Here is a 20,904-nt window from a genome sequence, read left to right on the forward strand (position 1 = left end):
GTCAGGCTCTGTGCTGACAGCTAGCTCAGAGCCTGGAGCCTGCTTCTGGTTCTGTGTCTCCTTCTCTCTCTGCCCCTCCCCCTCTCATGCTCTGTCTCTCTCTGTATCAAAAATAAATAAAACATTTAAAAAAAATAAAATAAAAAATAAAAGACACAGGTTTGTCCTAAATGCACAGACACAATCTGGTTAGGTCTTTGGAAAGAAAAAGAGGTCTGCGTCTGCAAGGCGGCTCAGAGCTGTGGTCACGGGCTGGGGCATTAGAGGCCCCGCTGTCCACGTGCAAATGTACAAGTGTCCGTTCTGCCATTTCCTGTCCACGGGACCCCAGCTGTGAAACATGGCTGTCGGGGAGGGGTGGAGGCAGGCTGTTAGAAGGACTGCCTGAGTCACCACGTACGCAGGGCTCTGCACGGTCCGGGTGTTCAGTGAGCACTCAGCGAGTTGGCGACTCACAGGACACCCACGCTTGGGTGAGCCGCAGGGACACGGGGGTGGCATGGGCGGGGGAGGGGCAGAGCGAACACACCCAGACAAGGGCTCGAAAGACGCACAGAAAAAGTCACAGTGAGGTTCGGAGGTCTGCTGGATTTTTCTAGAGGAGGGGGGTCAGTCGACTTTTTCACCACCTCCTCTTCCCACACCAGCGTGAACGGACTGCCTAACCAGGGCAGACACCGGGGCATTTGAATCCGGGTTGTATCCCTGCAGCCACAGACAACGTGGCACTAGAGAGACAGGCCACAGGATCAGTGGACCTAGGGTGCAGTCCTGATTCTGCCCCCTGCCCACTGGGTGACCTCGTCAAGTCACTTAACCTCCTTGAAGTTCTTCTTTTAAAAGAGACATCATTGGAATAAGGGAATGATGTCAGTAGGGCAGTCAGCTCAGAGTCTGGTGTACGGCCGCCCTCCAAAACGGCGGTGCCTCCCCAAATGTGACTTCCGTAACATCACCAGCCGTGGTGTCACCTTGTAAGGAATCAGACCCGTGAGGGTCGCCTCTGTGTCACGCCTGGGTATGACGCGGACGGATGAAAGCCTCCCGCCCAGGCTCATCGGTGAGGTTACCTGCACAGTTATGATGGGCCCTCCATTCTGGTAGAGGAGAGGCTTCATCTTGGGCAGAAGGACCCCCAACCACTTGTCCACGGCTTTCAGGTAATCTGGGAAAGAAGACGGGTTTAACACCATTCCTTCCACACCTTTTAGTGCAGATACACTGCCGCCCTTGTCACCCTGGAGCCCGCAGCCGAGATCCGGACATGCTGGACCTGACTGCGACCTGAAAGGGGGTGGCTGCAACCACTAAAGGTCCGATAAAAGTTGTCCTGCAGGGAGCCATCTCTTCAGTAGGTGCTGTCCCCATGACGGGGACGCCAAGCCCGGAGCACGGGAGGGGTCTGGAGCATGTTTGCTGAACGAAGAAAGAGTGCCTGAATGGAGTGTCATTCTCTCTGTCACCCTATGTGGGTTTTTCTTTCTTTTTAAAATTAAGCCTTCATAGGGGCACCTGGGTGGCTCAGTCAGTTAAGTGTCCGGCTTCGGCTCAGGTCATGATCTCACAATTCGTGGGTTCGAGCCCCGCGTTGGGCTCTGTGCTGACAGCTAGCTCAGAGCCTGGAGCCTGTTTCAGATTCTGTATCTCCCTCTCTCTCTGACCCTCCCCCACTTATGCTCCCCTCTCTCTGTCTCTCGAAAATAAATAAATGTAAGAAATTTTTTTAAATTAAGCCCTCATAAATTATATATTTATGTTGCCAAAAGGGGAAAATAGAGCACAATGTTTGTACAGAGGCGTTCAGGGTGAAATGAGGTGATACGGGTGAAAACATGAGCAATGCACTAAGAGTGCAGACCCAGGGGGTAAATGCACTAGGAAGGACGTGCACGCGGAGCACAGCACACCGGCCTTTTGTGTAAATGTGATCAATGTTAGCCGCTCTTGGGACCAGCTCTAAGACTAGCATCGCCAAGGGCAACTGAAGTCTTCAGGAAGCAGACATGCAGGTAATGGGACCTGCTGCCTGATCAGGGTTTACAGCTAACATAATTCCTAGTCGTTTAAAAAGGCCAGAAAAAGACTATCACATACAGATCCCTCTGTAAAGGTCGACAAATAAATTGTCGTTTTGACTAGCCAGATGCTATCACTGGGCATGTACTTTTTGAGAAAGTAGGAAGAGAAAGCATTAAAGGCAGTCGGTCAACCGCAAACAGGGCCCAGTGCCAGGTTCAAAGTTACCCATTTATCAGCAAGATCTGGTCAAATAGTTCAAGAGAGCCTTACTTCCTACACATTCAAAGTCTGCAGTGGACAGTGACTAACACTCACACTTCCACTAAGCCTTCAAAAGTGTTCGTGCAGGGGCGCCTGGGTGGCTCAGCTAAGCGTCCAACTTCAGCTCAGGTCATGATCTCATGGTTCATGGGTTTGAGCCCTGCGTCAGGCTCTGTGCTGACAGCTTTGAGCCTGGAGTCTGCTTCAGATTGTGTCTCCCTCTCTCTGCCCCTCCCCTGCTCATGCTCTGTCTCTCTATATATCAAAAATAACTTTTAAAAAATTGTTTTTTAAATTAAAAAAAACATTTATGCAGAAGAACCCAGCCTTCAAAATACCTGCTGCTTCTGATATAAAACATCTGAAGACATCACAATTCTCTCGGGATGTCTGTAACCACTTACCTGGATCAGAAGAACGGAGGACAATTGATTCTTTTAGTAACAGCCAAGCAGGTAAGCCTCCCTGGGATTGGGGGTGGGGGGCAGAAGAAGAGAGAAGCCATTATAAGGTCTCAAGGGAGAGAGAAATCACTCTTAGCAGTGAGGGATAAAAATAGAGCCCCACGGAAGAAGGGGTATTTTTGAGCTGGGCTTTCTGGTTTAGAACTTTCTGGGACAGGAGTAATTATAACTTACTTTTACTAGTACGATGACATCCCATGAATGAATGCACTGTTTGGAGAATCAAAGCCTCTCTACAGATTATTCCACTTAATTTTACAACGACCTTGTGAGGTAGACGGAGCCCATTAACTGATGTGGAAACTGAGGTATGTGCGCACCAAGAGGACTCGTGCCTTCTGACCCTCACCTGGTCCTCTCCGCCCGGGCACCTCATGAGGTAAAAGACCCCTGTGCTGGCTCTAGTCACAGACTCAGTCTGGAATGGGAGACGTATTTAAACTGCTTTGACTCACTTTCCCCCAGATCTCTGCCAGTCAGCCCGCCCCCGTCATGCGCGCCAGCCAGGCAGGGCCAGGCCGGGCCACTCACCATGTCCCACTCTGCACAGATGTAGGGTCCGGGCCTCAGGATGACCAGCAGTCCCAGCTCGTGGGCCAGCTTGATAAAATACTCCACGTCATGTTCCCCAGAAAACTGGTACTGTCCTGGCTGGGGCTCGTGAAAGTTCCAGGGTATGTACCTGCGGAGACACGCACGGCCCCTTCTTGGAAATAGCCCCCAAATCCAGCTGTCCCATGTCAGTTTCTTTCTTTTAATGTTTATTTCTTTTTGAGAGAGACAGGGAGAGCACGATCTGGGGAGGGGCGGAGAGAAGGGGACAGAGGATCTGAAGCAGGCTCTGCGCTGTCAGCACAGAGGCCGATGCGGGGCTCAAACACACAAACTATGAGATCATGACCTGAGCCAAAGTCAGGTGCTCAACGACTGAGCCACGCTGGCGCCCCCTCTTATGTGAATTTCTGAATCACCAGCAGAATGCTAAGCCCTCAGGACACTCACACAGCTCCCTTCGCAGCCTCTTGGGAAAGAAGCCTTGTTTTGAGTTTTCAGAGCAGTGACCCAAGTGAACCAAACTTGGTGGGGGACAAATTTAAGTTTACAACCCACAAAGAATGTCCATTCTTATTTAACAACTTTAAGAAACCACAGAATTACATGAACATGATTTACTACTATGTAGAAATTATGTAAGCCTGTTGAAGGCTTAGGGAAAATGAAAATATCTATGCTAAGGTAATAAGACATACATTTATTTTTTGGAAATGCTTTTTAATAAAATTTAAAAAAGACTCTCCAAGGCAAGGGAAACCAAAGCAAAAATGAGCTATTGGGATCTCATTAAAATAAAAAGCTTCTGCACAGCAAAGGAAACAATCAGCAAAACTAAAAGGCAATCAATGGAATGGGAGAAGATATTTGCAAAGGACAAATCAGATAAAGGGTTAGTATCCAAAATCTATAGAGAACTTGTCAAAGTCAACACCCAAAAGACAAATAATCCAGTGATGAAATGGGCAAAAGACACGAACAGACAATTCTCCAAAGAAGACCCAGATGGCCAACCAACACATGAAAAAATGCTCAACGTCACTCATCATCAGGGAAATCAAATCAAATCAATACAAATCAAAACCACAATAAGATACTGCCTCACGCCCGTCAGAATGGCTAACGTTAACAACTCAGGCAAACACAGATGTTGGTGAGGATGCGGAGACAGAGGAACCCTTCTGCACGGCTGGTGGGAATGCGAACTGGTGCAGCTGCTCTGGAAAAGTCTGGGGGTTCCTCAAGAATTAAAAATAGAACTACCTTACAAGCCAGCAATTGCACTACTAGGTATTTATTCTAAGGGATACATGAGTGCTATTTTGAAGGGACATCCCAATGCACCCCATGTTTATAGCAGTGCTATCGACAATAGCCAAAGCATGGGAAGAGCCCAAATGTCCATTGACAGAAGAATGGATAAAGAAGATGTGGTGATATTCAGCAATCAAAAAGGATGAAATCTTGCCATTTGTCACTACGTGGATGGAACTAGAGACAGACAAATATATGACTTTGCTCATATGAAGACTCTTAAGATACAAAGCAGATGTGGGCGGCTGGGTGGCTCAGTAGGTTAAATGTCCGACTTTGGCTCAGGTCATGATCTCACAGTTTGTGAGTTTGAGCCCTGCAGCGGGCTCTGTCCTGACAGCTTGGAGCCTGGAGCCTGCTTTGGATTCTGTGTCTCCCTCTCTCTCTGCCCCTTCCCTACTTGTGCTCTGTCTCTCTCTGCCTCTCACAAATAAATGTAAAAAAAAATTTTTTTTTTTAAGATACAAAGCAGATGAACATAAGGGAAGGGAAACAAAATAATATAAAATCAGGGAGGGGGACAAAACATAAGAGACTTTTAAATACGGAGAACAAACAGAGGGTTGCTGGAGGGGTTGTGGCGGGGTGGGCTACATGGGTGAGGAGCATTAAGGAATCTACTCTTGGAATTGTTGTTGCACCAGATGCTAACTAACTTGGATGTAAATTTAAAAAATAAATTAATTAAAAATTTTATTTTTAAAATACATTAAAAAAACACAACAGCTCCAACACCTGTGTCCTCCTGCAAAAGATTCCGTCAGGAGCAGCATGCAGGAAGTGACAGAAACTTCTTTCTACCAGTTTCCCTGGCTGCCCACAGCATGGGACACAAACGGAAATATGGAGGCATCCACTGCCTTCGCAAAGGCCCCTTGCATGACCCCGGCCTGTTTCCACAATCCCATGGCTTCAGGGCTCACGGGACACAGAGCCTCAGTCCCCCGGAGCTGAAGTGCGAAACTGCAGGTAGGAACTCAGTGCCCCAGGGCTCTGCCTCTGCGTCTCCCCACCCCCTTATCTTGAGGAGGCTATCAGCAATCTGCCTCAGTGGTGAAAGCCAGAGTGGCCAGCCACCCCAACGTGTCTCCCCATTAGTCACCTTGCAACAGCAGAGGAGATAAGGAGAGGTAGATATTGGGGTAATTCTCTAACCAGCAGAACCACAAAGGAAAACTAGGTTTCAGGAACGTGGCATATTCCCCCCAAAACTGAGAGGAGTTGTGGCAGCCTACAGACACGGCCACCTCCAGTTCTAGGGAGACCTTTGGCCAAACCCAGGCGCTTGGGTGAATTTCAGTTTCACGAGCCACATACGGAACGAAGGGATGAGATCCTTTGTGTAAAGCAGCCCACACGTGGTAGACACTCAATCACTGTTACTTCCCTCTGCCTTTTAAAGCTGATATTCATTTTATGATTTCCATTGAGGAGGGTCAAGGTCGGAAGAGGTTAATTATTCAAAGAAGGGCCAATCGAGCTCAGGACAAGCCCCTCCTGGAACACCAGATGCTGCTGCTTCCCGTGCCCAGCAACGGCCCACCAGCTGCACGGAGAGACGCGGCTGGCAGTGCCCCCTCCCCGGTGAGGGCCAGCGCGCCCCTACTTACGTCTGGATGGTGTTCAGCCCCGCCATCCGCATCTTCAGGAGCCGGTCCTTCCAGTAGAAGCGGGGCACCCGGGAGTAGTGGATGCTGCCCGAGATGTAGCGGAAGGGCCGCCCGTCCTTGAGGAAGCGGTTGTGGCTGTAGTCAATCTGGAACGTCCTCTGGGAAGCATTCTACAGAGCAAGGATGGGACCACATGAGAACATCCACCTCCTCCAGTTCGGAAGCAGAAACTCTGACCAGGACAAGTGGCCTCCTGCCCGTTTCATCTGTGGAATCTGCTGACAGAGGCAGTGCTTGGCGTCTGGGCTACCAAGCAAAGCACTGCCAAGCCAGCGGCTGATGCACTCGGACAACAGAAATCGTCAGGGAGGTCCCCTGTGCAGGACTCCCAGGAGGTGACTTTCCAGGGGGCCACCGCCGATCTGGTAATCAGTGGCTGAGACGCAGGTTATCGTCCCAAAGAGAAACCCCTGCGGGAGCTGGTTCTTTCCTTGATTAGCAAAGCCGAACGCGCTGGGGACAGACCACACACAGACCTCCCCCTCCTCCCTGTGGTGTGACTCGCTGGAGCACTGGGTGTCCCTCCCCAGTAATGTCACTGGGCTGCATGTAAGAGACGAGGAGTCTAAAGCCTTGCCTGGGGCTCTATGTCTGGCAGTGATCAGGCAAACTCTCTCTCTAACCCTGCATCATAACTTCCATGAACGCGCAGGAGTTCAGATGAAATGAACTTAAAAAAAATTTTTTTATGTTTATTTTTGAGACAGAGACAGAGTGCGAACAAGGGAGGGGCAGAGAGAGAGGGAGACAGAATCAGAAACAGGCTCCAGGCTCTGAGCCGTCAGCACAGAACCCAAGGCGAGGCTTGAACCCACAAACCGCAGGATCGTGACCTCAGCTGAAGCCGGACGCTTAACTGACTGAGACACTCAGGCGCCCCAGACAGAAAGAACCTCAAGGCAATATGTTTCACATTAGGGCTGTAATCCAACTGGGGAATCATGAACCCAATTTGGGTGATGGCTGGAACTTAAATCTTTTTCGATCAGCACTTTTTTAAGTGAAAGAATATAAAGAAAGTATCAGTGCACTACACATAGTTAAGACAAGTATTCGTTTACCGAAGTGTTGTTACATATACAGAGTGCATTGGATGGAAGTCTGTCTGGGGTTGCAATGAAAGGCGTATTTCTAGCAAAATAAAAAAATCTAGGCAAACCAAATTTTGAGAGACTGTGTGGGGATCACTTCAGAAGCTGAAAGGCTAGAATTTGAAAGGGAAGAGGTCAAAGGGGAGGCTGAAAGTTAGGCAGGATCGAACACTGCCCTCTGGTGGATGGAAAAGGCAGTGATGGGTCATAGGTGCCAACAGGACCAGAGAAATAAACCAATTAAGTGCTGTCCCCCACTGTTGGTAAGCTGTCTTGCACAGCTTTGGGCTTGTTTGTTTTTAATGTTTTATTTATTTTTGAGAGAGAGACAGACAGACAGAGTCTGAGCAGGGAAGGGCAGAGAGAGAGGCAGACACAGAATGTGAAGCAGGGTCCAGGCTCTGAGCTGGCAGCACAGAGCCCGATGCGGGGCTTGGACCATGAGATCATGACCTGAGCCACCCAGGTGCCCCTAGGCTTTTTTTTTTTAAGCTTTTTTTTTTTCCCCCCATAGCAGCACTACAGTCCATGACAGCTTCGAAGGTCTCCCTTGGAGTTACTGTGAAAGCATGAGTCCTGGATCACACATGGCCTGAAATCCAACTTAGGGAGTTAAAGCATCATGATGGAAAGTTAAACAACTCAGAGTAGATCGTTTAGGGACAAATGGACACCTTCACTGTAGGTTAGTTCATCTCAATAAAGCGAACCAAAAATAAACAAATAAATCACTTTAGGATCATTTTTTAATTTTAATTTAATTTTAATTTTATTTATTTAGTTACTTATTCATTCATTCAGTCAGTCATTTATTTTGAGAGAGACAGAGACAGCACAAGTGGGGGAGGAGCAGAGAACAAGGGAGAGAGAATCCCAAATGGGTTCCAAGCTATATCAGTGAAGAGCCCGATGCAGGGCCCAATCCTACAAACCATGAGATCATGACCTGAGCCAAAATCCGGAGTCAGACACTTAACCGACTGAGCCCCCCAGGCTCCCCAAGAATCATTTTTTTTTAAAGGCCAGAGTGTCCGTTTAATATTACTTTGCTCTTCTGGTAAACAAGGCTTTAACTGCCTTTCAAAAGCAAGAGATTCCTAAAGAAACTCACAAAAAATATAATAGTTACTTCTTTTACCAGGTGCCCCAATGGAGGATTTTGAAAACATTTTCACAGCATGTATCTGACAGGTGCCAAATAAGGGTTTCCCACACATTCTGTGAGTTCAGACGGGGCACTTGAGGGGGGAAATTCTCTGGACGGGCAGCAAAGGAGTAAGCGACTCTTGCCCAGGGGAAGGGGCTCGGGAGGAACAGAAGATGAGGTGGGTAAGAAATGTCCTTCGCAGACCGTGGGCTCGGCCTCTGTCCCTGCATTCAAATAACCTCCGAATCCAGCCCCAGTATCTCCCTCCTATGCATTTATAAATATGACCAACTCCCTACTATGTGCTGAGGAATAACAGAGGGGGCCCCAGGCGGCACGGAGCTTCCGCGGGGCAGGGGACAGACCCAGGAGTCAACATGGTGAGGCAGAGGGGGAGAGGAAGGAACGATGGTCACAGCACACCCCTCAACTTAGTGTTAGCCATCAATGGTGTCTCAGTACAGCCGGGGTCGGGGCTCGTGTGGATGCTGCGGTCATCAACGGCACGTGGCCCGGGCTTGGGGCACAAGAGGGAGGAGCTCTGGCTCTCGGCCTGGGCCGCACGTCAGAATCACCTGCGCAAACCCCAATACGGCAAAGTCAGGCCTCACTCCTAGACATTGAGATTTTAATTGATCTTGGGTGGTGCCTGGGCATTGGTGTCTCTTAAAACCGCCCAGATGATGTACTGGACGACCATGAGGAGGAGCTGGGCAAGGGGAAGGACGTGGGCAGAGGAGACAGTGTGTGGGACGCAGAGAAGGGGGCGTGCGACCTCAGGACAGTGCACGCAGGGAGCTGAAGATGGGCAGGGACCAGACCAAATGCACCCCGACATCCACGTTCACAGGCCTGGGCTTTATGCCAAGAGCTACGGAGAGCAAGTCACACAGAGGAGCGCATGAAACCCTGGGTTTTCAAATGCTTGGCACTCTGGCAGCAAAAAGGAAGCAGAGTCACGGACCACGGCGACGGCAATGCGGTGGGCAGTGGACAGCAGGCGGACTCACAAACCCAGGGCAGGCGGCTAGATGCAGGACAGAGGGGTGAAGTCCAAGAGGCTCCCACTGGCCTCAGGGGAAAAACAGGGGGCATTTAGAAGAAGAAAGACGTAAGAGACATATCATCTGGGGGGAAATAAAGGCTGCATGGATAGTAACACCTGTGAGTCACACCCACACGGTCCTTCCGCTCAGCCCCAGCCTCCTAAAGAGCAAACAAGCAGACATTACGTCCTTATGTTGTCATTCAACAGGACACACCCGGCCCCACCTAGAAGTCATCCTCATTACTCAAGTTGAACCTCAGCTAAACCTTAATCTAACGATAACACAAGGAAGCAAAATATGCCAAATGCAAAATGTAGGACATTATAGAAGCCCAATGATAGAGTTACTCTAATAGATTGATGGTATTAAAATCAAACAAAATAAAGAGAGTGCCGTTAGAAAACAAGAGAACTTAAGAGCCCTAATAACCTAATGGAACACGGGAACCTGGTTTGGATCCGGATTCTAATGAACTGCCAAAAACCCCCAATGTTAAGATGGGAAAAACTGAATACAGACCAGGCACTGGGTGGAATGAACACTGTCGGGTGTGATGGCCCGGTGACCTCACAAAAGAAAAAAAACCCATTCTCGTCAGTTAGATCCATCCAGCTGTATTTTTTAAAATTTTTTTAAATGTTTACTTATTTTCGAAAGAGACAGACAGAAAGAGAGACAGAGCACAAGCAAGGGAGATGCAGAGAGAGAGGGAGACTCGGAATCTGAAGCAGGCTCCAGGCTCCAAGCACAGAGCCTGATGCGGGGCTCAAACTCACAGCCTGTGAGATCATGGCCTGAGCCGAAGTCGGACACCCAATTGCCTGAGCCACTCAGGTGCCTCCTAGATGCATCCCGAAGTATTTATGAGTGGAGTGACAGCCTCTGAGGTTACTGCAAATGGAAAAGAGAAAGAGCAAACAAAAAAGGCAGAGCGCACACAGAGCAAGGCTCATCATCATGGGACATACTAGGGTCTTCTCTCTCTTCGTCCCTCTGTGTGTCTGTTTTCATTGCAACACTGTTTACATCAGATGGACCTCAGGGGCGCCTGGGTGGCTCATGCAGCTAAGCATCCCACTCCTGGTTTTGATTCAGGTCATGATCTCAAGGTCCATGGGTTCAAGCCCCACATCGGGCTCTGCGCTGACAGTGCAGAGCCTGCTTGGGATTCTCTCTCCCTCTCTCTGCCCTGCCCTACTTGAAATCTCTCTCAAAATAAATAAATAAAAAACCCTGCACTTCAAAAGAAAGGCTTTTTCTTGGTTATAAGAGAAACAAAAGCATGGTTCGTGAAAAGACTTGTAACAAACGTTCATAGCGGATTTATCCAGAATTGTGCAATCTGGAAGTCACTGGATATCCATCAAGAGGAGAACGTTAGCAAACTTTGGTGTGTACACACGAGGGACCCAGGAGGAAAACAGAGCTGTTGGTGCTTCCAATAACGTGGATAGATCTCAACTACGTCATGCTGAGTGACAGAAGCCTGCCACAGAAGCGTCACAGTGTGGGAGCTCATGTTTATAAAGCTCTCGAACAGGCAAATCTAATCTATGGTGGGAAAAGTATCAGAGTAGCGGCTGCCTTGGGGAGGGGGACGCAGGCATCGTGTGGGACACCCGGGAACTTTCTGGGGTGACTGTAATCTAGCTGAATAAGGGGTCTGGATTACACAGGTGTGTGCGTTTGTCATACTCATTGAATGGGACCCGTAAGGTTTGTCTATTTCACTGTATGTAAAGTTCACCTTAAAAGGGGGAGAGAGAGCAAAGACTGATCCCGAGTTAACGATACAGGACATGCTCACGTACTCAGGGAGGGAGTCTGTCAATGACTGGAACTTACTTTGGAACACATCCAAACCATACGGTGGACTGATGAGTGGATGGGGCGCTACCGTCTGGATGGTGAGCATAACCTTCTTTCCACCCTATGAATGGAAACTTTTCCTAGTAAAATACTGATACAAATAAAAAAGCAGGCTCGAGGGGACTGGAGGAAGGTGGTCAAAAGGCACAAACTTCCGGTTAACCGAGGAAGAAGCCCTGGAGATGTGATGCAGCGCGTGATGTCGGGAGTTCGCACTGCGGTGTGACACAGGGGAGTCGTAAAGAGGGAGGGTCCTGCGAGTTCTCATCGCACGGAGAAAACGGGTTTTCCTTCTTTTTTTTTTTCTTTCGTGGGAAGACCGATGTCAGCTCAGCCTACTGTGGGGATCACTTCACAGTATTCATAAATCAAATCATCATGATGCACGCCTTAAAATTATACAGGGATGGGTGTCATTTGTCAGTGAAAGTGGAAAAATAAATAACATTAAAAGGTGGACTGATAGACATGATGGTTTCTGTGGGAAGGGCGGTGTGCGTGAGGCACACACATGCACACGTGATGAGTACCAGGCGGCTCGTGAGACCAGGGAGGTGCTCTTGTCCTGGCGCGAAGTCTTCGACACGTAAAGAGGAAAAGAGAAGGCAGAGGGCTGTTTTTTAGAGCATACCATGTCCGCTGCAGCTACACGTCAGTACACTCTTGGGTGACACTGTCCCAACTCGACCCACTCGGGGCTTTGTGCCTTCCTGCCCCCCACGGGCGCCTGCCACCCAGGGATCCAGGAATCCTGGGGCGTCCATGCCCCTCTGGGATGGGAAACCCTCAGCCAATGGGGTGGATCTCCTCTTTTAGGCAGACATTCTCCTGTATTCTCCTCTTTTAGGCAGACCGTTCTGGAGACCTGTGTCGGGCCGAATCCTGGCCCTACTGCCCAGAGCAAGAGCCGTGATACAGCCTCATCTGGACTTCTGCTTCTTTTCACCGGTGCCTCATCCCTGCACTCTTGGCTCGTTTCTCAGGTCACCTGCACTCAAGCCTTGTTTCATGTGTTGCTTCTAGAGGAACCTAAATGGAGATGGCGGGTACCAGGATTGGCCGAAACAGCAGATCCCCAGGATGTGAGCCTACACCCAGGGTTCTCATATCTATCAAGCAGAACAAGAGCCCTATGGCCGGTGTTCAGTGGGTGTACAGATCCAAATTCTGAGGTCCTCACCTGTGTGGGGCTGGGAGGAGGTCCCGGCAGAAGGCGAGCCGGCATCTGTATTAGCTCTACCCCTGGAATGGGGCGGGGTGGGGTGGCGGTAGGCACTGGTAATTACAGGGATTATTGAAGTTGGCTGATGTTTATTAACAGCTTTGGGAGCTTGGAAGAAAGACTGTTTGATGGACTCGAGTCAGCCATCCACTCCAGGAACTCTGTGATGACAGAGGACGCTGTGGCAACATTTAGAGACTTATGTTCGCCAACCAGAAAGGTAAGGCTCAAGACTTAACCATGTGGGGACACTGTGAGGGGACCTTGAGGGGCAGAATGCAAGGCTGGAGAGAGGCAAGTTTACTGACACGGCGTGCTCTCCCATGACCTGTGAGTTACCAGCTTGATGAAGGTACCTTAACCCCATTCCTGTGATTTTGGAAGCCAGCTTCTGGAACCTGGACCCCATATTGGAATACAGGAAATGAGGTGGAGATGCCAGGATGGGCGTGGCATCCTGAGGAATGTGTGAGACATCTCAAGGAGATGGGAATGTAAACATGGTGACCAAACAACCACCATCTGAGGACATCCCCCAAGCCGGGCCAGGGAACGCTGCCTTCAGGGAAGAAGGCACCAGTGAGCAGGGCCCTGGCACCCTCGAGAAGCCCAGTGAGGCTGTCCTCCACAGGCAAGGTGGAGCCGAAAATGCTGCCAGGGCCCGGAGGTGACGAGACTCCCTGGGGTGTCCCAGAGGACAACATAATTACCACAACAACCAGCTAGGCCAGCAAGCAGGGCGTGTTGGCCCCAAGGCAATGGCCCCTACACCACAGCGTTTCCAGAGGGTGGGACGATGGGGTGACCAGCAAGGATACGGCCTGACACATCTAACGAGGAAAGAAATAGTCAAGAACTCGGTGAGCGCAAGGCTGACGTCAGCCACTGCAATGGAAAGTTTGGTTCCTTCCTCCAGTTCCCAGCTCTGGGCCGGCTCTCCACTAAACAGCCAGCTGATGGAAGGCAGGGTTGGATGGACCCCTTGAGGAAGAACTCTGTGACGCCACTGCAGTACACACGACTATTCGCCTAATCCTTCCCCCACAGGACTCAGCTACCTGTGTCCCAGGAAAATGGTCCCCAGCCCTTGTGGGGATGGCGGGATACGTGTGAGCAGACACCCCAGGACATCTGACATGTCATCACTCCCCTTACCACACCGTAGGAGATCGGGGAGAAGGGGGCCATGGCCAGGGCCCTTCTGCAGTGGGTCCAACAAGCCAGAGGGCCTACCCTGTGGTGATTTCCCTGGTCCTGAGTGCGAATTGGGATGGTTTTACTTAACAGCCCCCAGACCCCTTACTGTAAGTCAGAGGCATTGTGGAGGGAAGAGCCAAGTGGAAATCATGGAAGTGTCCACCCCCCCAACTCAACCCACGACAAATCTGAAGACCACAATTCTTCCTGGAATGGCAGATCCCAGTGCCCCCTCTGCAGAGAACCTTCTCTCCATATCCCCACTCATATACACGTGAGCCCTGCAGAGCAGATCATGGTGGAAGACAGTGGACTGCTCACTGAGCAAGTTCAAGGCCAAGTGGCATCCGCCGTGTGGGCGTTGTGTTATCACCAGAGCAGTGAACACAGCCTCTGCATTTGGTCTGTGGCTCACGTCCTATTCTCTTCAAAACGATCAGTAAAAAGGATCAAAAGCAATTGGTTTGTGAGTAGGCAGGATAGCAGTGCACATTCTCTCTCTTGTCCCAGACCCTTAACTGCCCACCCTGATCATCAGCACATCCTATGGGCTGGTGCGCTGGCTGATATATAAACATCATGGTCCTTGGACCTAGGGAGCAGTAAACTGAGGCTTGGAAGCAACAGAGTAGAGTGATAGGGACAGCTTTTTTTTTTTTTAAGTTTATTTATTTTGAGAGAGAAAGCATGAGTGGGGATGAGGGATGGAGAGAGAAAATCCCAAGTAGGCTCCGCACTATCAGCCCAGGGACCCATGCAGGGTTCAAACTCAAGAACCATGAGATCATGACCTGAGCCAAAGTCAGACACTTAACCGGCAGAGCCACCCAGGTGTCCCTAAGGGACAGCTTCTAAATGGTGATGGTCTCGGCCAAGGTAAATAGGGAAAATCTGCCTCGTGGCTTCCAAGTGACTCCCCTCAACATTTAAGGACCTGAGAGGCTCCCAGCCTAAAAGAGCCAGCCTCCTTCATATCTTGGAGCTGTGGCACCTCTGACAGAAGTAAGGCAACCGAGAAATGCAGGGGGAGAAGGAAGGAGGAAATCTGCCATCAGAGCTTACTCCCCCTGCCAAAAACAAAGAACATAAAATGTGACCTGTGTGCACATTCCATTCCTTCTAAATTAATTGGCACGGGAACGGAACACTGAAGAGCCACGGTTTTATTTTGCACATGCAGGGGTGCGGCGGTGTCAGTGTCTACAATGCAGGAGGTCACACAACAAAAGAAAAGGCAATTCCAGGCAAGGCAAAGCGCACACCTTCCCAAGACCCCTGGGTACAGAACGCATATGATACTAGAGGAAAAAGACAGCAGTACAAACAAAATAGCCTTGAAAACCAACTACACATCAGGGACGCAGACTGTCCAATGTAACAGTGATGTACGACGTAACTTTTGAAAGTTATTTATTCCATTTCGATGATTCCAGTGGTAAATAAGCATTTCTTTAAAAAAATAAATAAATAAACGTAACACCAAAATTTACATGAGCAGGTCATGTGAACATTTTCTAGGTTTCCTATGCTCAGGGCTAAAAATAAGTACACTTGCATTATTTGTACACAAACCTCAACTGGATTAAAAAAATAAAAGGAGCTTGGTGACGTCACAGGTTGTGGGTCATGTTGGCAACGTGAAGACATCTTCAAGCCCTTCAGTGTAACTCTGGTAAAGCACCAATTCAGTGGAGTTGCATCCCTAGTACGCTCTATACCCTTTCACTCCCGGCCCGAAAGCCTGGCGAATTCCTGACGTGAGCCGCTCAGCCCCAGAGAGGCAGAGAGCCAACCCCCATAGGCTGTGGTGCCCTAGGCTTGAGGGACAAGTTAAGGGAATGGAGAAGATCAGAATGGAGGAGGGTTTGTACACATGGGCTCCCCAGATCCCTCAGCTCACAGAACAATGAGACAGAGAAGGAATATTCCGGGCAACTCTACAAGAAACTCTGTACCAGAGCTAAGAGCCTTTCAAAGATCCGGTGTTAATGGAAGCATCACGACATTAGCCACATGTCTGAAGCAAAACAGCCACAGGGAATGGGGACAATCAGTATGGAGCTGGAAGAATTTGTGGATGACCTGCCATGGCTTATGCATTCTATTTTTATCAACTGTGTTCATGTATTTATGCCTCTCATTCCAGAAAGATCTCTGTCCAGCATTCCAAAAGACGGTGGATGGAGTGTGTGAATTACAGTAGAAGAGGCAGGAAAATGGCAGAAGGGAGGAGAAATGAACCCGGGGGGACCAGTTCCTAATCCTTCGGGATTCACACGCAGTTACAGATTTAATTCTGCCTCCTCATCTCAGAGAAGCGATAAGTACGCAGCCTAAAAAGACCCAAAAATAAGTCTTAAAATTATAAAACAATTCTTAAAAGTTAAAAACAGACCTAACTTTCCACACAGGAAAGGAACATTTCAAGTGAATTTGAAATAGTGTTTTGATGGTACTTAGCCCAAGGATAAAAATACATCTTACACTGCATTTCAGGTCAAACAAAACTGCATCCAGTGGCTTTCACCCTAGCAATAATATTTACTACTATTTCAACCCATAATATATATAAGTAAGAAATTACGCTGGTCATTAGGAACCAACATTTTTCAGAAATAAAGTCAGAGAAAGTCAAGTAACCCTCCTGTCAAGAGGGCCACGTGGGAAATCTCTATACCTTCCACTCAATTTTCCCGTGACCATAAAATTGCTCTAAAAAATAAAGCCTATTTTTTTAAAAAGCCTATAATCTGCCATTTGAAATAAAAATACTAATATAACTTATCATTCTTCTTTCTCTTCCTACACAAATATTTATTTTGTAGCAATAGCCATGGAGACAGATTAGAAATGACACTAGCTAGTAGCATTAGCTCCTCTTGCACTGACATTATGGTCTCTAAATATTTCCCACTAAAAGGAACCAGAGCTCCTTCAAGAAATTACTTAGTCCGAATCTGGAGCAGAATATGTACAAAATAAACCTAAAGCTATCAACAACATTAGGGTCACAACAGAACGACAAAGAAGCAATTTGGCTCCAACCGGCCAAAGATGGGAGATTGTGAGCATCAGAAGACTGATCACTGCAATGGACTGAAACACATCAGACACATGAAAAGAGTCAAATTCGTGATATTCCCTGTCAGGCCAAAGGAAAGCTTATTGGCCATTTTTGGAGTTTGCTGGGGCATCAACTCTTTATTATGAAAACTGATGAATGACTAGAGCGGAAGAGTCTAGCATCTATCTTGCCTTCTTTACAGACTTTTTCCAAGCAATCAGTTGATGAAGAGAATTCTTTGTAGAAGAACCAGTTTTACTAACTGTGCAGAAGAAATGATGAAATGAAAAATCACCACTTTAGGGCCTGATGGCAGGATTAGATTTCTGAGTGCTCCAAAAACTCCTTCAGGATTCAGAGCAGAGGTAAAAGAAGCTTCTCCATTGTCTCTTGAACATAGAAAAGCTACATAACCACCTAGTCCTGGGAAACCTATGTAGTACTCTGGCCTAGTAAATTCTGCATTAAATGTACCAAACTTAAGAAAAAAAAATCACCATTTTGAAATCCCTAGTGGAATAGTGACTTTAGGCAATAATCATCAATGACTGCCAAAACATTAGATGAGAAGATGGTGAGGAACTTTCTAGTGGAGGAATCAAGCTGACAGCACCTGGGTCAGTCTTAGCATCACTGAAACCTATAGTCTTCCTGCCAAAAAAGAAAAATGTTGACTGTGAATCCATCTGGCCTCTAGCTGTAACTTTTATAGATCGCTCGCTCTACCAGTTCACAGAAAATATGAGGGAGAGTACAACACAGTAAACATTACCGCAAATCCAAAGTGTAGGAAATACTAAGATATAATAATACCCAGATAACCTGAACAAGTAAACGACATAAAGAACGGAGGATGTTTTATAGACTTAGATTTAAGAAATTTATCACCTACTGTATATGGACCTTGTTTTTATTTTATTTTTTTAGGTTTGTTTCTTTATTTATTTGAGAGAGAGAAAGAACGAGAACATGGGGGTGGGGCAGAGAGAAGGGGAGAGAAAGACTCAAGTGGGCTCTGTGGAGATCAGTCCCACAAACCATGAGATCATGACTGGAGTCGAAATCAAGAGTCAGACACTCAACTGACTGAGCCTCTCAGGTGCCTATGGACCTTGTTTCTAGATTCTGATTCTTTTTCTTTTTTAATGGTTTTTTTTTTTTTTTTGAGAGACAGAGAGAGACAGCGTGAGCAGGGGTGGGTCAGAGAGAGAGGGAGACACAGAATCGGAAGCAGGCTCCAGGCTCTGAGCTAGCTGTCAGCACAGAGCCCGATGCGGGGCTCGAACCCACAAACTGTGAGATCATGACCTGAGCCGAAGCCAGAAGCCAGACGCTTAACCAACCGAGCCACCCAGGCGCCCCTAGATTCTGATTCTAACTAAAAAACTGTAAAAAGACATAAAGAAACAAAATAACAAACTACACCTAAAGCTAACAGAAAGAAAGAAATAATAAAAATCAGAGCAGAGATAAATGAAAGAGAGAACAGAAAAACACTAGGAAAAGAAAAATCAATGACTGAGAGTTGGTTTTTTTTTAAAGTCACCAAAATTTACAAACCCTTAGCTAGATTAAGAAAGAGAGAAGACTCAAATAACTAAAATCAGAAATAAAAGAGGAGACATTACAACTGATGTCACAGAAATAAAAAAAATCATAAGATGCTACTATGAAAGATAATATGCCAACAAATCGGGTAATCTACAACAAATTAAAAAACTCCCTAGAAACATACAACCTACCAAGACTGGATCATAAGGAATGGAGGGGTGCCCTGGTGGCTCAGTCGGTTGAGCGGCCAGCTTCAGCTCCGGTCATGATCTCACAGTTCGTGGGTTCGAGCCCTGTGTCGGGCTCTCTGCTGACAGCTAGCTCAGAGCCTAGAGCCTACCTTCGAATTTTATTATCTCCCTCTCTCTCTGACCCTCCCCTGCTCATGCTGTATCTCTCTGTCTCTCAAAAATAAATAAAAAACATTAAAAAAATAAAGAAATAGAAAATCTGAGGAGACCAATAACTAGAAAGAAAATTGAATCAGTAACTGAAAATCTCAAAGAGAAATCCAGGACCAGATGGCTTCACCAGAAAATTCTACCAAACATTTAAGGAGAATTAACACCAATTTCCTTGAAACTCTTCCAACAAATCAAAGAGGAAATATTTCTAAGCTCATTCTATAAGGCCAACATTACTCTATTACCTAAGCCAGACAAGATATAACAAAAAAACTACAAATATTTCTGATGAATATTGATACATATATACATATGCACACACACATATATGCATAAAGTACCAGCAAACTGAATTCAACCATGACCAAGTGAGATTTAGTCCTGCAATGCTAGGGTGATTCAACATATGAAAATCAATCACCATGTTAACAGAATAAAGGACAAAAATCACATGATCATTTTAATTGAGGCAGAAATAGATTTGACAAGATTCAACACCATTTCAATGACAAAACACTCAACATACTTGGAATAAAAGGAAACCACCTCAACAAATTAAAGGCCACATATGAAAGCCCACAGCTAACACCACGCTCAATGGTGAAAGACCATAAGCTTTTCCTCTATGACCAGGAACAAGGCAAGAAAAGCAAATGGAAGGTTTCATATTCCAGAGAGAGAGAGAGAGAGAGAGAGAGAGAGAGAACTAACAAAAAATTTTGGCAAAATTGCAGAATACAAAATCAACATATAACAATCAATTGCATTTCTATACACCTGACAATGAGCAATCTGAAAAGGAATTAAGAAAACAATTTCGGGGCACCTGAGTGGCTCAGTCAGTTAAGTGGCCAACTTCAGCTCAGGTCATGATCTCATGGTTCGTGGGTTCGAGCCCCACATCAGGCTCTGTGCTAACAGCTCAGAGTCTGGAGGCTGCTTCGGATTCTGTGTCTCCCTCTCTCTCTGATCCTTCCCTGCTCACACTCTGTATCTCTCTCAAAAATAAATAAACGTTAAAAATTAAAAAAAAAAGTTTCATTTACAATAGCCTAAAAAAAAAAAACTTAATAAACTTAACCAGGGAGGTGAGACTCATACACTGAAAACTACAAAACATGGCTGAAATAAATGAAAGGAAGAAAGGAAGGAACGGATTAGAAGAACAGGTAAAAGATGTCCATTCTAACCCATGTGATATGCAGATTCCATACAATCTCTATCAAAGTCCCACCGCATTTTTCGCAGAAATTCATCCTAAATTTCATATGATATTTCAAGGAGCCCCAAGTACTCAAAACTTTGTGAAAAAGGAGGACAAAGTTGGAAGACTCACATTTCCTGATACCAAAAGATACTACAAAGCTACAGTAATCAACAGTGTGGTACTGACAGAAAAACACAAATAGACCAATGGAATAGGCTAGAAAGGCCAGAAATAAACCCTCACTCACATATATGCTCAAATGGCCTTCAACAAGGACTCTCAGGTCACTTGACAGGGAATGGACAGTCCCCTCAAAAAATGGTGTTGGGAGGGGAGCCTGGATTGTCCAATCAGTTAAGCATCCAACTTCGGCTCAGGGTCTGTGAGTCTGAGCCCCATGTTGGGCACGTCTAACAGCTCAGAGCCTGGAGCCTGCTTTGGATTCTGTGTCTCACTCTCTCTCTTTCTCTCTCTCTCTTAAACATAAATAAATGAATGAACAAAAGAAAGAAAAGAAATGGTGCTGGGAAAACTGGATGTCCACATGCAAAAAAAGAAATTGGACCCTTACCTTGCACCATACACAAAAATTAACTCAAAATGGACCAAAGACCTAAATACAAGACCCAAAACGATAAAGCTCCTAGAAGGAGACAGAGGGGAAAGCTTCAACACTAAATTTGGTATACGTTTTGGACATGACACCAAAGTGCAGGTGCAAAAACAAAACCAGACAACTAGGCCATCAAACTTAAAGACTTTTGCCCAGCAAGTGATACAATCAAAGTCATTTTTCGGAATGGGAGAAACTATTTGCAACTCC

The 20,904-nt window shown here is 47.0% G+C and overlaps 1 protein-coding gene across 1 annotated transcript in view; it reads right to left on the reverse strand.

Moving 5' to 3' along the window:
* The window catches only part of GLB1 (galactosidase beta 1), a 78,700-nt gene that overhangs the window by 49,355 nt on the left and 8,441 nt on the right, over nucleotides 1–20,904 (reverse strand). The window contains exons 3-6 of the mRNA XM_029938779.1: nucleotides 6,221–6,390; nucleotides 3,276–3,426; nucleotides 2,685–2,745; nucleotides 1,071–1,165 (exon numbers count right to left, since the gene is read on the reverse strand). Of these exons, the coding sequence (XP_029794639.1) occupies nucleotides 1,071–1,165; nucleotides 2,685–2,745; nucleotides 3,276–3,426; nucleotides 6,221–6,390 (477 nt within the window). The remainder of the gene's footprint in view (nucleotides 1–1,070; nucleotides 1,166–2,684; nucleotides 2,746–3,275; nucleotides 3,427–6,220; nucleotides 6,391–20,904) is intronic.

The sequence above is a fragment of the Suricata suricatta genome, chromosome 5 (assembly GCF_006229205.1).
Source record: "Suricata suricatta isolate VVHF042 chromosome 5, meerkat_22Aug2017_6uvM2_HiC, whole genome shotgun sequence".
NCBI classification, from domain to species: Eukaryota; Metazoa; Chordata; class Mammalia; order Carnivora; family Herpestidae; genus Suricata; species Suricata suricatta.